The sequence below is a fragment of the Staurois parvus genome, unplaced genomic scaffold, assembly GCF_062004578.1.
Source record: "Staurois parvus isolate SC_StPar_1 unplaced genomic scaffold, SC_StPar_1.0 ptg000758l, whole genome shotgun sequence".
In the NCBI taxonomy this organism is placed as follows: domain Eukaryota; kingdom Metazoa; phylum Chordata; class Amphibia; order Anura; family Ranidae; genus Staurois; species Staurois parvus.
In genome coordinates, this window is record NW_028318554.1 from 1,214,566 (window position 1) to 1,235,875 (window position 21,310).

Genomic DNA, 21,310 nt, shown 5'->3' on the forward strand with positions numbered 1-21,310 from the left:
GTAAATTGAAGGGGGCTTTCTAGGTGCAGAGGGGCGAGAGACATAGATGGGAGGGGGCTTTCTAGGTGCAGAGGGATGAGAGCCATAGATGGGAGGGGGCTTTTTAGGTGCAGAGGTGTGAGAGCCGTAGATGGGAGGGGACTTTCTAGGTGCAGAAGGGTGAGAGCCGTAGATGGGAGGGGGCTTTATAAGTGCAGATGAGTCAGTGTTTTAGATGGGAGGGGGCTTTATAGGTGCAGAGATGTGAAAGCCGTAGATGGGAGGGGGTTCATAGGTGCAGAGGAGTGAGACCTTTGGATGGGGGTGTGCTAGGCGCAGAGGGGTGAGACCTGTGGATGGGGGGGGTAATATTTTCAGAGGGGTGAGACCTGTGGATGGGGGTGGGTGCTAGGTGCAGATCTGTGAGAGCTGTGGATGAAGGAGGGGGTGCTAAGTGCAGAGGTGAGACTCTGGGTCAGCTCTCATAATAAATTACCAAGAGCAAAAATCATTGTATAAGTCCATAAATCAAAGAGTGAAATAGCAGCAAATGGATGGTGAGAAGATCTGCAGGAGAGACCACCCGCCAATCGAATAGGAGAGGAAAACCGGGAGTGGAATGGATTCAAACAAAGGCACAGATGAACAGATCCACAGCTCCTGGAAAAGACCGATCCAGGGAGGATCCAAAGGTGTGCAAAAGAGCAAAGCACCAAAGTGCCGAATCAGTAAAAGGTAGCGATATTTATTAAACAAATAAAATACAAACTTACAGTACATGTAGGCATAGGTAAACCAGCATCAGAAACAGTCACTATACAGCATCAGGGACCAGCAGGGATCGATGAGCCGAGTGGTGGAAAGCCGGACCCGCCAAAGACCATGCAGTATTAGTGTCTGCACTGGCCTCCCTTGAACTCTTGGAGCAGCAAGCTTCACCAGGAGAGCAGTGGGTCGGGGAAGGAGGGAACCAGAGAAACCAGAGAAACCAGAGAAAGGCACGGTAAATTTGTCATTTACCGGCCCCTTCCTTGTCTGAATGAAAAGAGTCCGTGATCGGTACCGATCACTGATGCTGGTCATTTATACCTGAAGCATAGTAAACTGTGTTTACTATGCTTTAGTTTATGATAGAACAGGAAGCTCTGCACAGAGCTATTCCTGTCCATTCATTCTCTGCAGCTGAGGGTGCAGAGATGGAGATTGAGGGCCGTGTCCTTTTTTGTTTCTCTGTCTCAAAGGAGAAACATCAGAGGTCTATTGAGACACCTGATATTTTACCAAAGCCCCCCAACGGGGCTCCTAAAAAAATTGTAAAGAATAATATTGTAAAAAAAAATAAATAAAATGGTAAAAAAAACAATGAAACAATAAAATAACAAAAATAAAAAAACTACTGACACCCATGGTGGAACTACTAGGGTCGCAAATGAAGCACTTGCGACCTGGCCCTGGCATTCCACCACGGGGCTCCCCTGACCCCCGTCTGGGACCCTTCCCTCCGAGCCCTATGGTGGAATGCCAGGGACAGGTCACAAGTGTTACCTTTGTGATCCTGGTAGTTCCACCAGGGGGTCAGGGGGGCTCTTCATGGTTTCTTGCCCTGAAGGTTAGAGTTACTCCTCTGCCCATAAATGAACAATAAATAAATATGTGGCCCAGCTCTAAAGAACTACAATCCCCAACATATTCTGCCAGCGACTTGTACTGTGTTACCAGCAGGGGTGTATTTACCACAAGGCAAACAAGGCATTTGCCTAGGGCGGCATTTTTCAGGGGGGGGCAGCACTGCCCCTTGGAAGAAAGAACGTTAGAAGGGACACTCAGTGCATGGGGACCTGGTGGGTTCTGATAGATGCCATGGGTTTCATGACGGTGGATGCACAGCCCAACTCTCGTTCCTGGGGATGTCCGGAGCTGTGAAGGTGAGTGGCTTTCTCTCTCTCTTCCCATGGGGGATGATGGCTGGTGTATGGGGGGCAATGGTAGTGGAAGGCTCAGGTGGAGGGCAGGGGTGTTCTTGGTCAATGTCAGGCGTTTTCTGGGGGGGGTGGGGGCACCAATGTTTGTGTTGCCTAGGGCAGCACAAGACCTAAATACACCTCTGGCTACCAGTAGGTGAATGTGAAATAAAACCCCTTTATATTTGGTTTCCGTGTAGCCCAACCCTGACAGATCAGGATGGAGGTGTCATTCATTCTGGAGGTTAGCTCGCTGTACATTGCACAGTTTCCGGCTCCAGGCAGACAGAACTGACTTCAATGACAGATGGCGGAGATCCCACTTCTGCTCCTCGCCCTGGCCTGCCTCTGCTGTAAGAGTTTGAAAATTTAAAGATCATTTCCAGAGGCAGTTTGTTAATGCCGAGGTTGCGTTGCCAAAATCTCCAGGGATTATGCCTCACATTGGCATTGAAGTCCTCCTATGTGACCTCAGAAGAAACCTTTATTGAGAAAGACAAAGGCTGCCACTGCTGACTTCTTAAAATACTAGTTGCCTGGTTTTCATATTGATCCTCATGTTTCAATGCTTTGCTTTACAAACACAGAAGAAGCGCTTAGACGTAGAAGTTTATTTATTTTTTATTATTTATCTATTTATTATAGGGCTGTCAATGTACCCGGCACTTTACACATATCTTGTACATTCACCTCACTGCATTTTCCTTTTCTTTGCCCACTTCTAAGTGACTTGGAAACCATTGAAGCCATGGAGGTCACCGGAGCAGCCAGGAAACTGGTATTTTCATAAGCATTTCAGCCGTGTCATGTTTCTATTAAGAAAAGGTTTGCATTATTGCTGAAGCAGAGACTAGACATTTTTTGGGCTGGAATTTGAAATGATTTTTGCAATCGAACGCATGGACCATGAATGAGCGGAGCCATTTTTGGTAACATTTATTTTGCAGCAAAGTTACTGATTTTATCATAAATCTTTCTAGGCAACTTTTCTTTCTAATTTAAAGTGTGTTTTTGGGTGGTTTATTTAGGATGGTTTGGTTTATTTCATTATTTTTGGAAAATAATTGATTAGCGTCACTTTCAGGAAGCTTTGGTGGGTTTTAGGAGCACTATGAAGTTCTCCCAGCCCAAGGGTAACAGAATCTCTTTTTATCCTAGATCTGTTGTTTTGCCAATAATAGCCCCTCATTAGCCTCATTCGGTTTTTTTTTTTCACAGAAAGAGGAAAATACTGAAAAAAGTAAAATTTAAAAAAATTGTTAAGTGAATAGAAAAAAATTAAAAATAAAATACATAAATATAAGAACAGTGTATTGTTCTTATATTTGTGTATTTTTTTTTCTCTTCACTTAACAATTTTTTTAAATTTTACTTTTTTCAGTGTTTTCCTTTTTCTGTGAACAAAAAAAAAAAGAATGAGGCTAATGAGGGGCTATTATTGGCAAAACAACAGATCTAGGATAAAAAGGGCTTCTGTTACCCTTGGGCTGGGAAAATACACAAATATAAGAACAGTGTATTGTTCTTATTTTTGTGTATTTTGTTTTAATTTTTTTCTATTCACTTAACAATTTTTTTAAATTTTACTTTTTTCAGTATTTTCCTCTTTCTGTGAAAAAAAAAACAAAACCGAATGAGGCTAATGAGGGGCTATTATTGGCAAAATAACAGATCTAGGATAAAAAGGGATTCTGTTACTCGTGGGCTGGGAAAACTTCATAGTGCTCCTAAAAACCACCAAACCTTCCTGAAAGTGACGCTAAACAATATCCCTATTTTCCAAAAATAATCCACTACTTAATGATGGAAAGGACATTGGGGTCCTAATACCAGATTGCAAGATGTATATTAGACCAAAGGTTCTTAGCCATTTTGAGACCAGTGCCTGGTAAAATGCTGGAAGACCCTGGATCGGTTTGGGTGTCACTGTTGGGGGTGGGGAGGATGTTAGGGGTCTTTGTAGTAGAGCTGATGGCCCTGTAGGAAATGAAATTTCTGGAGGGGGCTGGGGAGCACTGTGGGAGGTTAGGGGGACACTTTGAGACACTGATGGAGGTTTGGAACATCGTTGGTGGCTATACAGCAGGCTGGGGAACACTGTGGGAAGTTTTGGGGGCAGTGTGGAGGCTGCATTCTTCAAGGGGTCCTGAGAGCACTGTGGGCCACTTTGGGAGATTGGGGATCTATGGTGGGCGGGTTTCTCTGCAGCAGGCTGGGAAACATTGTGGGACCTCAGAGGGGCTGGGAGCACTATAGACAACTATGGGAGGTTGGGGCGCTATGTAATGCTAGTGGATCTGCAGTAGGTTTGGGATCACTGTGAAAGCTGACGGTTCTCAGGCCTGGGGGAACTGTAGACCACTATGGGAGGTTGGGGCACTGTGGAGTGCTAGTGGCTCTGCAGTAGGTTTGTGGTCACTGTGAAAGCTGAGGACTCCCAGTAGGCCTGGGGAAACTGAAGATCACTGTGGGAGGTTGGGGCACTATGGAGGGCTAGTGGCTCTGCAGTAGGTTTGGGGACACTGTGGAAGCTGAGGGCTCTCAGGAAGCTTGGGGGAATTGTAGACCACTGTGGGACATTGGGACACTATGGAGGGCTAGTGGCTATGCAGTAGGTTTGGGATCACGGTGGAAGCTGAGGGTTCTCAGGATTTCTGGGGGAACTGTAGACCACTATGGGAGGTTGGGGCACTATGGAGCGCTAGTGGCTCTGCAGTAGATTTGGGGACACTGTGGAAGCTGAGGACTCCCAGGAGGCCTGGGGAAACTGAAGACCACTGTGGAAGGTTGAGGCACTATGGAGGGCTAGTGGCTCTGCAGTGGGTTTGGGATCACTGTGGAAGCTGAGGGTTCTCAGGATTCCTGGGGGAACTGTAGACCACTGTGGAAGGTTGGGACACTATGGAGGGCTAGTGGCTATGCAGTAGGTTTGGGATCACGGTGGAAGCTGAGGGTTCTCAGGATTCCTGGGGGAACTGTAGACCACTATGGGAGGTTGGGGCACTATGGAGCGCTAGTGGCTTTGCAGTAGGTTTGGGGTCACTGTGAAAGCTGAGGGCTCCCAGGAGGCCTGGGGAAACTGAAGACCATTGTGGGAGATTGGGGAACTATGGAGGGCTGTTGGCTCTGTGGCAGGCTTGGGGCTATGTTGGATGTTGGGGGCAATATGGAGACTGAGGGTTCACAGGGGTCTGGGGGCACTGTGAGTCGCTGTGGGAGCTGGAAGGCACTGTGGGAGGTTAATGGATCTGCATCAGGAGAATAGAGGTCGGGACTTGTCAGTGTGCCATGGCCTGGTGTTTGAAAATCACTGTATTAGACAGCAAACATTATGAATTGGACGAAAGTCGTGTAACCCTTTGATTGCTGTTCCACTAGGTGTAAGCCTTGCAGTAGATGTTGTCCAAACTCCTCGTCTAATCTTGCCGGTCGCGGGGGAACAAGTGCATCTGAAATGTGTTCATGATGACAACAACTTCCCCAGGAAATTTTGGTACCGTCAGAAGAGACCCGGAGATCCAATTATCCTGATTGGATACAGCTACAGGGAACAGCTTGATATGGAAAAAGACTTTGAGGGAAAAAACTTAAAGATCATCCGTAAGACGGACACGGAGAGCGTTCTGGAGGTGTCCAATGTCTCCATCCAAGACAACGCCATCTACTTCTGTGCTAGCAGCATACACAGCGAGACAGCAAGGGAGCAACACTGTGCAGAACTGGGGCCGCCAAGACCCCCTCCTTCCATACAGAGACATATAGAGCCGGTTATCAAACAAACCACAAGACTTCCTGATAGATGATATGGAATGTGCTCATAAGAAGTCACCACTTCCTGATAATTAAAGCTGAACTCCGGTCTTCCCTTCACTCCGGCACAGTTGTACAGTCTCATCTCCAGGACTGAAAATCTCACTCTTATGTTACTGCACACTGTGAGCTTCTCACAATGTGCATTAGAAGCTGCAGCAAGTCAGATACAGCCAGCCTCATTTCTTTACTGGAGGACATCCAGCATCATTTGGCCTGACTGTCCCTAGCCTGCCACTTTCATTCATTGGATTTCAGATCTTTCAATTATGGAGGCTCAGCATCACCTGTGGTGGTCTGAATGCAAATCCAGCCTACCTAGGAAAGCCCATTCCTTCAGACTGACATCCAACCATCAAGTCATTGTGATATTTTCATAACTCCTCCCAAGAGCCAACCCACTGCTTGTATCTGGACTGAGGGCTACTGAGAAGAGTACTGAGGCAGGGGGTTGTAATGTTTTCAGGAAGATACTGTATGTACAGTGTTCTGCTAGCCCCTCTCACCAGCCATGATATCCCTGCATAGCATAGAGAAGCACAAAGACCCAGTGATGACATCAACAAGGTATTTAATTCACATATAAAAAGTGCAGCGTTAAAAGATATATACTCCAGTCTGGTAATAAAAATATATAAAATATCTAAAATAATAAAAACAGTGACAGTTCGTGATAGGTGCTCGGTACAGGAGTTGATGGTGAATTCACATTCCAGTGGTGTGTCGGTAAATAGTAGAAATACGCACTCACCAGATGCTTATCTTTCAATACGCATATAATTAGTAAGATCAGAGGTCCCGCTCTTGGGATGGGATGGATGAGCTGGGCCGTCTTAACGGACTCTCCTCCCTCTGGATAGTAGGCAGCTAACGGTTGTCTCCCTTGGTGTATGTAGATGGGCATCCAGGTAGAGGCCTCCTTAATGGAAGGGCAGGATGCTTGTCAGCTTTCACTGGAACAGCTCCCTCCTCTGGACTGGCGCCACATATAATTCAGCTCCTGTATCTTGGAATTTGGGCTCTGGAAATGAATGTTACCAGACTGGAGTATATATTTTTTAGCGCTGCACTTTTTTATATATGTATTTTATGAGGTTATATTTTGGTTACCTTTATGTGCTACAGCTGCTACATCATTGAGCGCTCACGGATTCGATTTACTACAAGGTATTTAATTAAAACAGAAAGGTTTTAAATTAAAATTGATCAAAAGCAGATTAAATTGCAGCCTTAAAGTGTCACTACACCCTGGACCCTGCATTCACTATATCTAGTCTCCCCGGACCCTGCATTCACTATATCTAGTCTCCCCGGACCCTGCATTCACTATATCCGCTCTCCCAGGACCCTGCATTCACTATATCCGCTCTTCCTGGACCCTGCATTCACTATATCTGGTCTCCATGGACCCTGCATTCACTATATCTGCTCTCCCTGGACCCTGCATTCACTATATCTGGTCTCCATGGACCCTGCATTCACTATATCTGGTCTCCCTGGACCCTGCATTCACTATATCCGTCTCCCTGGACCCTGCATTCACTATATCTGCTCTCCCTGGACCCTGCATTCACTATATTCGGTCTCCCCAGACCCTGCATTCACTATATCCGCTCTCCCCAGACAGTGCATTCACTATATCTGGTCTCCCCAGACCCTGCATTCACTATATCTGGTCTCCCCGGACCCTGCATTCACTATATCCGCTCTCCCCAGACCCTGCATTCACTATATGTGGTCTCCCCAGACCCTGCATTCACTATATCTGGTCTCCCAGGACCCTGCATTCAATATATCTGCTCTCCCCGTACCCTGCATTCACTATATCTGGTCTCCCCGGACCCTGCATTCACTATATCCGCTCTCCCCAGACCCTGCATTCACTATATCCGCTCTCCCCAGACCCTGCATTCACTATATCTGGTTTCCATGGACCCTGCATTCACTATATCTGCTCTCCCTGGACCCTGCATTCACTATATCCGCTCTCCCCAGACCCTGCATTCACTATATCCGCTCTCCCCCTGGACCCTGCATTCACTATATCTGGTCTCCCCGGACCCTGCATTCACTATATCCGCTCTCCCCAGACCCTGCATTCACTATATCCGCTCTCCCCCTGGACCCTGCATTCACTATATCTGGTCTCCCCGGACCCTGCATTCACTATATCTGGTGTCCCAGGACCCTGCATTCACTATATCCGCTCTTCCCCAGACCCTGCATTCACTATATCCGCTCTCCCCCCGGACCCTGCATTCACTATATCTGGTCTCCCCAGACCCTGCATTCACTATATCTGGTCTCCATGGACCCTGCATTCACTATATCTGCTCTCCCCGGACCCTGCATTCACTATATCCGCTCTCCCCAGACCCTGCATTCACTATATCCAGTCTCCCCGGACCCTACATACACTATATCCGCTCTCCCTGGACCCTGCATTCACTATATCCGTTCTCCCCGGACCCTGCATTCACTATATCTGGTCTCCCCGGACCCTGCATTCACTATATCTGGTCTCCCAGGACCCTGCATTCACTATATCTGGTCTCCTCCGACCCTGCATTCACTATATTCGGTCTCCCCGGACCCTGCATTCACTATATCTGGTCTCCCTGGACCCTGCATTCACTATATCCGGTCTCCCAAGACCCTGCATTCACTATATCCGTTCTCCCAGGAACTTGCATTCACTATATCTGGTCTCCCTGGACCCTGCATTCACTATATCTGGTCTCCCCAGACCCTGCATTCACTATATCCGGTCTCCCCGCACCCTGCATTCACTATATCTGGTCTCCCCGGACCCTGCATTCACTATATCCGGTCTCCCCGCACCCTGCATTCACTATATCTGGTCTCCCTGAGCGTGTGCAGCTTGCCCCAGAGGCTCTGTTCTATCAGCAAATGAATTGAGGACAGTAGAAGAAGGGGAGGATCAGAGAGGACAGGATCAAACAGCCTTTTTATACAAGGCAGATGATTAACCCCTTAGATTCCACAGTGAGTATAACAAGCATGCTTTACTGCATATACAGACTTTACTGTTGTGGGTTTAGTAACACTTAAAGGGTAAGCAGGCTGTTCACTTTGCTGCAGAATTTGGGAATCTGGGAATTATTTCCAGAGCTTAGTGAATGAAGTGAAGCTCTGCTGATTGCCATCATCTAAACAGGTGCAAGTAGAAATGCTGTTTTTTTTTTGTTTTTTTTATAATTTTCCTTGCATGTGATTGGGTATTCTTTGCAAAGTGAAATTTCACCATGTTCACTGAACTAGGGGAAACTTCCCTTGCAGAGTGAACACCCTGGTTGCCTTTAGTAAATCAACTCCTATTACTGGCAAATTCTAAAGCAACTTTTTCACTTTTCTCATGGATTGTACAGCGGATATAAAAAGTCTTCACACCCCTGTTAAAATGTCAGGTTTCTGTGATGTGACAAAGATAAATCATTTCAGAACTTTTTCCACCTTTAACGTGACTTATAAACTGTACAACTGAATTGAAAAAAGAATGAAATCTTTTAGGGGGTGGGGGGGATAAACAGAACACTAAAATAATGTGGTTGCATAAGTGTTCATACCCTCTTATAACTGTGTTCAGAACTCAGCAATCACATTCAAAATTATATTAAATAGGAGTCAGTACACACCTGCCATCATTTAAAGTGCCTCTGATTAACCCAAAATAAAGTTCAGCTGTTCTAGATGGTCTTTCCTGACATTTTCTTAGTCGCATCCTACAGCAAAAGCCATGGTTTGCAGAGACCTTCCAAAGCATCAGAGGGATCTCATTGTTAAAAGGTATCAGTCAGAAGAAGGGGACAAAAGAATTTCCAAGGCATTAGATATACCATGGAACACAATGAAGACCGTCATCATCAAGTGGAAAAAATATGGTGCAACAGTGACATCACCAAGAACTGGACGTCCCTCTAAAATGGATGAAAAGACGGAAGAAAACTGGTCTCGGAGGCTTCCAAGAGGTCCATGAAAGGAGCTGCAGGAATATCTGGCAAGTACTGGCTGTGTGGTCCATGTGACAATCTCCCGTGTTCTTCATATGTCTGGGCTATGGGGTAGAGTGGCAAGACGGAAGCCTTTTCTTACGAAGAAAAACATCCAAGCCCGGCAAAATTTTGCAAAAACACATTGGAAGTCTCCCAAAAGCATGTGGGAAAATGTGTTCTGGTCTGATAAAACCAAGGTTGAACTTTTTGGCCATAATGCCAAAAAATATGTTTGCTGCAAAAACAACACTGCCCATCACCAAAAGAACACCATACCCACTGTGAAGCATGGTGGTGGCAGCATCATGCTTTGGGGTTGTTTTTCTTCAGCTGGAACTGGGGCCTTAGTCAAGGTAGAGGGAATTATGAACAGTTCCAAACAGGGGCTGACTGACCATTTGGAAACTCGGGCACTGTCCGAGGGCCCGGGGACAGTAGGAGGCCCCATGAGATGCCCCTGACACCTTTTTCATAGGCTTTTTAGAGTTTGAGCAAGGACACAGGGGCCCCATGATCCCCTATTGCCCGGGGGCCCCATGAGTTGTCAGTCCGCCCCTGGTTCCAAATACCAGTCAATATTGGGATAAAACCTTCAGGCTTCTGCTAGAAAGCTGAACATGAAGAGGAAATTCATCTTTCAGCCTGACAACGACCCAAACTATACATCCAAACAGGGGCGGACTGACCATTTGGAAACTATGGCACTGCCCGAGGGCCCGGGGTCAGTAGGGGGCCCCATGAGATGCCCCTGGTACCTTTTTCATAGGCTTTTTTGAGTTTGGGCAAGGACACAGGGGCCCCATGATCCCCTATTGCCCGGGGGCCCCATGAGTTGTCAGTCCGCCTCTGCATCCAAATCAACAAAGGAGCGACTTCACCAGGATGGCCCAGCCAGAGCCCAGACCTGAATCCGATGGAAGATCTGTGGGGTGATCTGAAGAGGGCTGTGTACAGGAGATGTCCTCACAATCTGACAGATTTGGAGTGTTTTTGCAAGGAAGAGCGGGCAAATATTACCAAGTCAGGATGTTCCATGCAGATAGACTCCTCCCCAAACAGACTGATTGCTGGAATCACATCAAAAGGGGCTTCAACACAGGATTAGTTTAAGGGTGTGCACACTTATGCAACCAGATTATTTTAGTTTTTTATTTTTACTTCCCTCCACCGAAAAGATTTCAGTTTGTTGTTCAACTGAGTTGTACAGTTTATAGGTCACATTAAAGGTGAAAAAAAGTTTTGAAATGATTTATATTTATCTAATTTTTTTTCATCACAGAAACCTGACATTTTAACAGGGGCGTGTAGACTTTTTATATCCACTGTAGGTGGAGCTGTGCATGTATAGGGTGTAATTATGGGACTCCCAGTTACTGCCGCATTCATTGTTACTTCCTGAGGAGCTGTCAGCCTACATTTGTCTTCACACTTCTACTTGAAGATGATACGGATTCTGCATGTCCTCCTATCCATCTGTTGTTTGCCTTGTAAGTGACAACATTCATTTATAACTCTTTATGCTGGGATCAGGGGCGGACTGACAACTCATGGGGCCCCCGGGCAATAGGGGATCTTGGGGCCCCTGTGTCCTTTCCAAACTCAAAAAAGCCTATGAAAAAGGTACCAGGGGCATCTCATGGGCCCCCTACTGACCCCGGGCCCTCGGGCAGTGCCCAAGTTTCCAAATGGTCAGTCCGCCCCTGGCTGGGATCCAACTATAGATCTTTATTCTTGATGTGTAATGCGTGTATATAGTTCAGACGGGTTCAAGTGTGTTTGTAATTGTACTCTAAAGTTGCCAATACTGTATTATAGCAGCACAATAATTGCTAGATGTTTACAATAACACCATTTAACCCTTCGCCTTCCAGAGGATTTACCCCCCCCCCCCCCCCCCCGCCCCTTCCTGACCAGACCATTTTTTGCGATACGGCGCTGCGTTACTTTAATTGACAATTGCGCGGTCGTGCAACTCTGCACCCAAATGAAATTTACGTCCTTTTTTTTTCCACGAATAGAGCTTTCTTACGGTGGTATTTGATCGCCTCTGTGTTTTTTATTTTTTATGCAATAAAAAAAAAAAAAAGACTGATAATTTGGAGGAAAAAAATAAATTTTTGAATTTTTGCTATTAACCATTTCAATACCGGGCAATTTTACACCTTCCTGCCCAGGCCATTTTTCAGGTCTCAGCGCTCTCACACTTTGAATGACAATTGCGCGGTCATACAACATTGTACCCAAACTAAAATTTTATCATTTTCTTCACACAACTAGAGCTTTCTTTTGGTGGTATTTAATCATCGCTGGGGTTTTTATTTTTTGCTAAATTAACAAAAAAGACCGAACATTTTGAAAAAAAAACACACGTTTTTCTTTGTTTCTGTTATAAAAGTTTACAAATAAATAATTGTTCTTCATAAATTTAGGCCGATATGTATTCTGCTACATGTCTTTGGTGAAAATAACCCAAATTAGGATGTATTATTTAGTTTGTAGGAAAAGTAACATTGTACTACTTTGGGGAAGTGATCAGTATTTTTTTTTTTTTTTTTTTTACACAATTTGCTTATAGCAAAGAATTAATTTGCTATAAGCAAGCATTTACCTGAATGACATCGATTCATTCAGGGTTTTTTTTTTTTTGTGCTTTTGGAAATTTTTTTAAATTTACATTTTTTATGATTAGTTTAGCACTGTGAGGTGTGTGTGCCACTTTTTCACATTATCACTGTGGGTTTAATATTGATTTTGGATTTATTTATATAGTGGCAGCAAGGAATATGCAATATCTACACATGATTTAATTCAATATATTGAATTTATTTATTTTTTGCTTGATGCGATTTGTTGTTATTCACAGTTATTTTACTGTTTACACTGAGAGTTTGATTAAGTAAAAAATGTATTCTGCTCCATGTCTTTGCTAAAAATCCCAATAGGTGTATAATAATTGGTTTACGTGAAAGTTATAGCGTTTACAAATGGCGGTATAGATACTGGGATTTATTTATTGACTAGTAATAACAGCGATCAGTGACTTATAGCAGGACTACGGCGGACATTCTGACACTGGGGGGAACTTACTTGGTGTCACTGACATCCCAAGTGACACCAATACAGTGATCAGTGCTAATAAAAAGCACTGACACTGTACTAATGGCACTGGGTAGGAAGGGGTTAATATGTGGGGTGATCAAAGGGTTAACTGTGTGCTGTTTTACAGTGTGCTGTGTTAGTGCTTTCAACTGTAAGCACACAAATCAGTGATCACATGATTGGGACTCCGCACAGAGGTCCCATACGACGATCGGTGTTCCACTGTATCCGGAGGACACAGCGGGCACCGGATCGTGGTGCTGCGCACTCCCAGGGAGCACGCACAGTCCAAAATGGTGGGCGCCGTTTATGAACGGCAACCTGCCCCTGGGCTGCCACCGTCTGGCCGTTTATATACAGCGGCCGGATGGCAAGTGGTTAAAGTACTATAAAAAAAAGACTACAGTATTCCTGCTGAGGATCTCACAATACTATATAGGCAATTGAGGTTGAGGTCCTTTCTAGCTAGAAAGATAGAAGAGTGATGACAGAAAAAGAGACCAAGTGGACCATCAAGTCTGCCCCATTGGTTTAATTGTTTTGTCTCTGTTTGACCCAAGCATGTCTGAATCCACATATTGTTGACCAACTCACTAGTCTATTCCAAGCAACAACTATTCCTTTGGTAAACTAATACTATTTAAGATTTGTTTTGAACTTTGCTCCTGTTAGTTTAAGGGCATGTCCCTGTATTCTTGATGTCAGCTTCATGATGAAATCCCTGCCCTTCTGAACCTTGTTCACACCCTTCATGTATCTGAAGGTTTCAGTCATGTTCCCTCTTTCCCTTTTTTTCTCCAGACTTTGCAACTTAGATTCCTGAAGTCTGTTCTGATATCTTTTATCCCTCAGACCTTTCACCATTTTTGTTGCCCGTCTCTGGACTTGTTCTATCTTATCAATATCTATTTGTAAGTGAGATCTCCAGAACTGGACACAGTATTCTGAATGAGGTCCCACTAAAAATGTATATAGAGGAATCAGGACCTCCTTCCTTCTGCTGGAGATCCCCCTAGTGATACCTAAAGATTTATATAGAGGAATCAGGACCTCCTGCTGGGGATCCCTCTAGTGATATAAAGATCTATATATAGAAATCAGGACCTCCTCCCTCCTGCTGGGGATCCCTCTAGTAATATAAAGATCTATATATAGAAATCAGGACCTCCTTCCTCCTGCTGGTGATCCCTCTAGTGATAACTAAAGATCTATATAGAAGAATCAGGACCTCCATCCTCCTGCTGGGGATCACTATAGTGATAACTAAAGATTTATATATATGAATCAGGACCTCATCCCTCCTGCTGGGGATCCCTCTAGTAATAACTAAAGATCTATATATAGGAATCAGGACTTCCTTCCTCCTGCTGGGGCTCCCTCTAGTGATAAATAAAGATCTATATAGAGGAATCAGGACCTCCTTCCTCCTGCTGGTGATCCCTCTAGTGATAACTAAAGATCTATACAGAGGATCAGGACTTCCTTCCTCCTGCCGGTGATCCGTCTAGTGATAACTAAAGATCTATATAGAGGAATCTGGACCTCCCTGCTCCTGCCGGGGATCCCTCTAGTGATAACTAAAGATCTATATAGAGGAATCAGGACTTCCTTCCTCCTGCCAGTGATCCCTCTAGTGATAACTAAAGATCTATATAGAGGAATCAGGACTTCTTTCCTCCTGCCGTTGATCCCTCTAGTGATAATTGAAGACCTATATAGAGGAATCAGGACCTCCTCCCTTCTGCTGGGGATCCCTTTAGTGATAACTAAAGATCTATAAAGAGGAATCAGGACCTCATTCCTCCTACTGGTGACCCCTCTAGTGATAGCTAAAGATCCATATAGAGGAATCAGGATCTACTTCCTCCTGCTGGTGACCCCTCTAGCGATAGCTAAAGATCCATATACAGGAATCAGGACCTCCTTCCTTCTGCTGGTGATCCCTCTAATGATAACTAAAAATCTATAAGGAGAAATTAGGGCCCTATTCCTCCTGCTGGTGACCCCTCTAGTAACTAGGAAAACACTCCAGAATTCTTTTCATTTTCCTCTCTGTCTGAGCACACTGTTTGCTCATTTTGCAATCATCTGGAATGTGAAACCTCAGATCTTTTTCCTCTGTAGTTCTGGCCAACACTGTACCCTCAATGTTGTACTCTCTTAAGGGTTTCTTTTTCCCTAGGTGCATTATTTTAAATTTAAAAACATTGAACTGCAGTTTCCACTACTTTGATTAATTTTCCAGCAATACCAAATCAATTTTCATGTTACAGACACCTCCAGGGATATCAGCCCTATTGCACACCTTTGTGTCAACAACAAAAATACCCACTACCCCCTTACCCACTAATTCTTTAGTTTTATCACCTACACCAACCTGTAGCTATATCCCTTAGATGATGGAATGATCTTAAGTTCTGTCATGCCATGAGTGGGGGGCGAAAGCCCATTAAACAAAAGCAGAATCAAACTTGCATAAAAAGTAGATTTTATTTCTATTCTTCATCTGTTAATGGCATGAGCCAAAGCTACAGAGAAAAACAACTTTTAGGGCAAAGCTTCAAAACCATAAGATCAATGGCAATTGGCACCTATGGTATGCAACTCATTTTAAATACGATGTTAAAGGTTTCAAAGGAAAAAGTACTTACAAATTACCAGCCATAGATATCGATAGATTTTCATTTTTGATTTTCAAAATTCTGTGTTGCCACATATTGAAATACAAAGATATATCCCAATATTACTACAGTAGTGCAGAAAAACGAGTGCATAAAAACTCAGCAGCCCTGAAATTACCAGTCATAGATATTGCTAGATTTTCATTTGTGATAGTCAAACTTCTGTGTTGCTTCACATTATCACACAAAGATATTTACAAAAACGTCAACAGTAGTGTATACAAACTCAGATACGTTGACGACATACAAAATGTTTTCTCTGTCCCAGCAGTCTCGCTGGCTGCCGATGTTATCCAGACACCAAAGTTGTACGTGGCTCGGTCTAAGGACAATATATCGCTGACTTGTGAACATGAGGACTCCAACTATAATAGAAAGCTATGGTACAAACAGAAGATCGGGAGAGAGCTTACATTAATGGGGTACACAACATACAAAGAAAAAGCAGTAATGGAGAAAGATTTTGGAGATGAGAGATTTATCATTCATCCTGAGAGGACTGAGAAAAGTATTCTGATCATCAGTCAAGTCATGACAGAAGACAACGCACTCTATTACTGCGCTAGTAGTATCCACAGTGAGAGAAGATTAGCCAGAGAGTGTTCAAAAGAATCAAAAGACACCTCCCTGATAAATTGTTTCATATAAATATGACACAGGAAACCTTAGTGGGAATTTATTAAAGCAGGTGCACTGTCTATATTGTGTCAATGATAGTGCTTTGATATATGGCATTTTATTTTAACCCCTTCAATACCATGCACTTTTACCCCCTTCCTGCCCAGGCCAATTTTCAGCTTTTAGCACTGTCGCACTTTGAATGACAATTGCACAGTCATGCAACACTGTACCCATATTAAGTTTTTATCATTTATTTCACACAAATAGAGCTTTATTTTGTTGGTATTTAATCACTGTTGAGTTTTTTTTATTTTTTTTGCTACAAAAACAAAAGGATCGAAAATTTTGAAAAAAAACGTTTTTCTTTGTTTCTGTTATAAAGTTTTGCAAATAAATAACCTTTCTTCAAAAATGTAGGTCAAAATGTATTCTTCTACATTTCTTTGGTGAAAATAACCCAAATCAGTGTATATTATGTAGTCTGTAGGAAAGTTATAAAGTTCACAAACTATGCTATATAGACAATAGATCAATCCTGATGTACTGACGGCCTATCTCATTCCTTGAGGTCCGAAAATGCCAGGATAGTACAAATACCCCCCCAAATGACCCCTTTTTGGAAAATAGACAGTTCACAGTATATAGCAAGAGGCATGGCAAGTTTTTTGGAGTTTTAATTTTTTTTGCCACAATTTTTTGGAAAATGAAGAAATTAAAAAAAAAAACATTTTTCACAATTTTTTTTAACATATTGTCACCAGTCATAATCTGTTCTCAGCATTCTCATATATTTTGTGTGGTGGTGGACATGGACACTGACTGGTAACAGTAGAGTATATAAAAAAAATAAATAAAAAAAAGTTTAATTTTTATTTAACTTTTAATTTTTTATTACATTTTTAGGATTTTTTAAAGATTTTTTTTAACACACTATGACTAGAGCAATACAGTGTTAGCATAATACCACTGTACTACTCTGGGGAAGTGATCATGATATATATATATTTTTTTACACATTACAATACTTTCTTATACCAATGTATTTAATTGATATAAGAAACCATTTTTACTGAATGAAACTGATTGTTGTGATTAAATGTGATTGGCCAAAGCTAATCACATGGTACAGATGGGCTGTGATTGGCCCTGTCTGTGTCATGTGATCGCTGTGACCAATCATAGCTAACAACACAATTCTATACCATGGATGGCATGAAAGGAAGCCATGACACTGGCAGCGGGCCAGTTTAGTGATCACTCAACGACTGTATCCAGTGGACACAGCCAGTGACAGATAGAACCGCTGCGTGGCCCCACGGCTGCCTGAGTGATGCCTTCTGAGAGGACGTCATATGACGCCCTGCTCGGGCAACAATCTGCTATAGGCTCGGCAGGAACACATTAATTTCTGTTGCTCTTTCATCCAGAATGTAGGCACTCTAATACAGGAGGTCTGTTACTGGCCAGATCACCAGGTGAATACAGAGGGGAAAAAATATCAAAAAAATAAAACCAATGCAACCACCACATCTAATGATTGGTAAGCTGCGATATACGATATTTCTGACTTTGGGTTTAATACTGCTTTAGGCTAGGTTCACATCTGTGCGGGTGGTGCCGCTGCGGATCCGCACAAAAATCCATGCAGCCACACCACCCGCACGGAGGAATGCGGACCCGCGGGCGGGTGCCATTGATTCTAATGGCATGCCGCCTGCACTGGAAATCGCAACTGTACTGGGAACCGAGTTTCCTGTGCGGGCTGCGTTTTCAGAAGAAGTGCAGGATCTTCTTCCCTGCGTTTCCCAAGGCACGGGAGTCTATTCAAATGAATGGGCTCTCGTGTCCGCGCAAAACGCGGACCGCAGGAACGCGAATATGTGAACCAGGGGTTAACGTGTAACTAAAGGCAAAACATTTTTTTTTCCTTTTGGATAGGATGGAGAGGGATTAGAACCCCATGCCAGGTTTTGATTGCTGTCTTTGCCCCTCTTTATTTTTCCTGTTTACCATTGTCACCAAAAGTGAAAGTAAATATAAAAATCTCCTTGGTTTGTCCCCAGAATTGGGATAGAAGGGGAATCTTCCAATGGGGATACTAGTTCTGGTGACATCCCAGGGTTCCCTCACTTTGGAGGGATTTCCTCTCACTTCCTGTTTTGGCTACGGGACAGGAAATGAAGATAAATCTCCCCGATGGCGCACAGATGGCAAAAAAACTGACAGGGGTTGTAACCCTCCCTTACTGTATCCACACTGAAAGAAAATTTCTAACGTTGTACTTTAAGGCAGCCCTGTAATTAATACATTATTAACCCATTAATGCCAGAAAGGAAATCAATTCTTAAACCTGAATACAGTTTTGAAACTCTGACATATGTAAATAAAACTGTACATATCATCTCAACTACTTAGCACATCCACTACTGTGTACACTAACCCTCCAAGTAAAATAACACATTTATATCAATCTAGGGGTAAAAATATGTTATCCATCATAAGACTGAATCAAATAAATCCACTTTTTATTCCCAGAAAATCTAATATAGAGATTTGTAGTATTAGAGTGCCATCTGATGGTCAAGTTAAGTTATTGACTGTACAAATAAATAGCTAATTGGTAATATTAGACTCAACTCCTTTCTCCTACTGATATCGCTTACATATGAATATGATGACATGTAAAAAAATCAAGAAAAATACAACTTCAAGGGTACAGCTTCAAAACCATAAGATCAATGACAATTGGAAGCTGTGGTATACAGATCATTTTGAACACAATATTAAAGATTACAAAAGAAACCATACTTGCAAATTACCCAGGGCCTTGGATAAGGGGGTACCACCAGTCCTCCTGTATGCGGCCCACATCAGCAGGGGGGGGGGCAGGCAGCTGGGTGAATCAGATGTGGGCAAGGAGGGTGATTGGCATGGCGGGGGGGGCAATAACTGGAACTGATACCCTGTATGGGTCTCCCTGTAGCAGCTAAAAGCTGGCTTCTTCTCCTCTCCCTTCCACTGGATTTCAGCTGCTGCAAAGAGAGCCATACAGAAAGTAGGTTCCCCACCATGGTGCACCCATCTCCCTCCTTGTGCACCATGTATTTCCTCCTGCTGCCCAGCAAACTCACCCCCCCCCATGTGCCCCCACCCCTGCAGTGCTACCGGCTTTCCTCTTCTCTTTCCCACTGGCAGCTGCATAGGATCCTTCAGGATGGAGTGGGGGAATGATCCAGTAAATATGCCACATTTATTAGCCCCTTCCTTTCCTGAATTAACACAATGAGTGTTCAATAACTCAATAACTCACTGTGTTCATTCATAACTGAAGCATAGTAAACTGTATTTTTTTTTTTGGGGGGGGGGCTGTCAGGTTGGCTGTATGGGGCCCCATGTTTTCTAACAGCAGCCTTGAAATTACCAGTCGTATATATTGCTAGATTTTCATTTGTGATAGTCAAACTTCTGTGTTGGTTCACATTATCACACAAAGATATTTACAAAAACGTCAACAGTAGTGTATACAAACTCAGATACGTTGATGACATACAAAGTGTTCTCTTTGTCCCAGCAGTCTCACTGGCTGCCGATGTTATCCAGACACCAAAGTTGTGCATGGCAAAGTCTATGGACAGTATATCGCTGACATGTGAACATGATGACTCCAGCCACTACCGAAAGTTTTGGTATAGACAGAGGACGGGAAAAGAGCTTTTGCTTATGGGATTCACAGCACATAAAGATAAAGGAATAATGGAAAAAGGATTTGAAGATGGAAGAATTACCATTCATCCTGAGAGTATTGAGAAAAGTATTTTGGTCATCAGCAAAGTCACTGTAGAAGACAACGCACTCTATTACTGCTCTAGTAGCATCCACAGCGAGAGAAGGTTAGCTGGAGAGTGTTCAGAACCAAAAGACGCTTCCCTGATAAATTGTTACATATAAATATGACACAGGAAACCTTAGTGGGAATTTATTAAAGCAGGTGCAACATCTGCATTGTACAAACAACAGCTGCCGAGACATTTATCATATTGCTTAGTGGTTAGCAATTCTGACTTGCAGCACTGGGGTGTTCGGTTCACATCCCAGCTAGGACACGATCTGCATGGAGTTTGTATGTTGTCCTATGCTTGAATGGGTTTCCTTCATTTTCTTCTGGCTTCTTCCCACACTGCAAAGACATGCTGGTAGACTAATTGGTCCTAGTATGCATATGTATGTAAGATAGAGACTTTAGATAATAGGCTCCTTTAGGGCGGGGACTGATGTGCATGTAGCAGATTTTAAGCACTACGTGAATACACGCTGCGCACTGCGCTATACAAAAAAATCAACAGTAGTGTATACAAACTCAGATACATTGATGACCTACAAAGTGTTCTCTTTGTCCCAGCAGTCTCACTGGCTGCCGATGTTATCCAGACACAAACGTTGTCCATGGCAAAGTCTATGGACAATATAGCGCTGACATGTGAACATGATGACTCCAGCCACTACCGAAAGTTTTGGTATAGACAGAGGATGGAAAAGAGCTTGTGCTTATGGGATTCACAGCACATAAAGAGAAAGGAATAATGGAAAAAGGCTTTTAAGATGGAAGAATTACCATTCATCCTGAGAGTATTGAGAAAAGTATTTTGGTCATCAGCAAAGTCACTGTAGAAGACAACGCACTCTATTATTGTGCCAGCTCTATCCACAGCGAGGAAAGATCATAGAGTGTGCGAAAGGCTCCTCTTTAATATACTCCATGTAAATATGACACAGGAAACCAATGTATTTAAGCAGGTGCAGTGTCTATATTATACTAATGACAACTGCCAATGTAATGATTCTCCTAGATTGTAAGCTCAAAAGAGCAGGGCCCTCAATCCCCTCATGTTTTGCATTGTATTGGTATTGTTCTGTCACATGTTCTGTCCCCCTTTGTAATGTACAGCGCTGAGCGAACTATTGGTGCTTTATAAATACTGTATAATAATAATAATAATGATCATCAATTGATCTATTGCATCCTATTTGGCTTGGTGATCACATGAACTGAGGGCTTTGGACACTGTCAGCATGTTTGTATAAATCTGTGGAAGGAGTAAGGTTGTGCTTCCATCATTTTATTAAAATAAACCTTTGACTTTATTAA

At 43.4% G+C, this 21,310-nt stretch overlaps 1 long non-coding RNA gene and 1 gene segment (V, D, J or C); both read left to right on the top strand.

Moving 5' to 3' along the window:
- The first annotated feature begins 2,214 nt into the window (after positions 1 to 2,214).
- LOC149444952 (Ig lambda chain V-1 region-like) lies at positions 2,215 to 5,743 on the top strand. The segment is given in 2 exon segments: positions 2,215 to 2,293; positions 5,319 to 5,743. Coding segments are annotated over 2 exon segments (471 nt in total).
- A 5,414-nt stretch (positions 5,744 to 11,157) lies between these two features.
- LOC149444953 (uncharacterized) overlaps positions 11,158 to 21,310 on the top strand; it is a 56,117-nt gene continuing 45,964 nt past the window's right edge. Inside the window, exon 1 of the long non-coding RNA XR_016306505.1 lies at positions 11,158 to 11,250. This is a non-coding gene — a long non-coding RNA (uncharacterized LOC149444953). The remainder of the gene's footprint in view (positions 11,251 to 21,310) is intronic.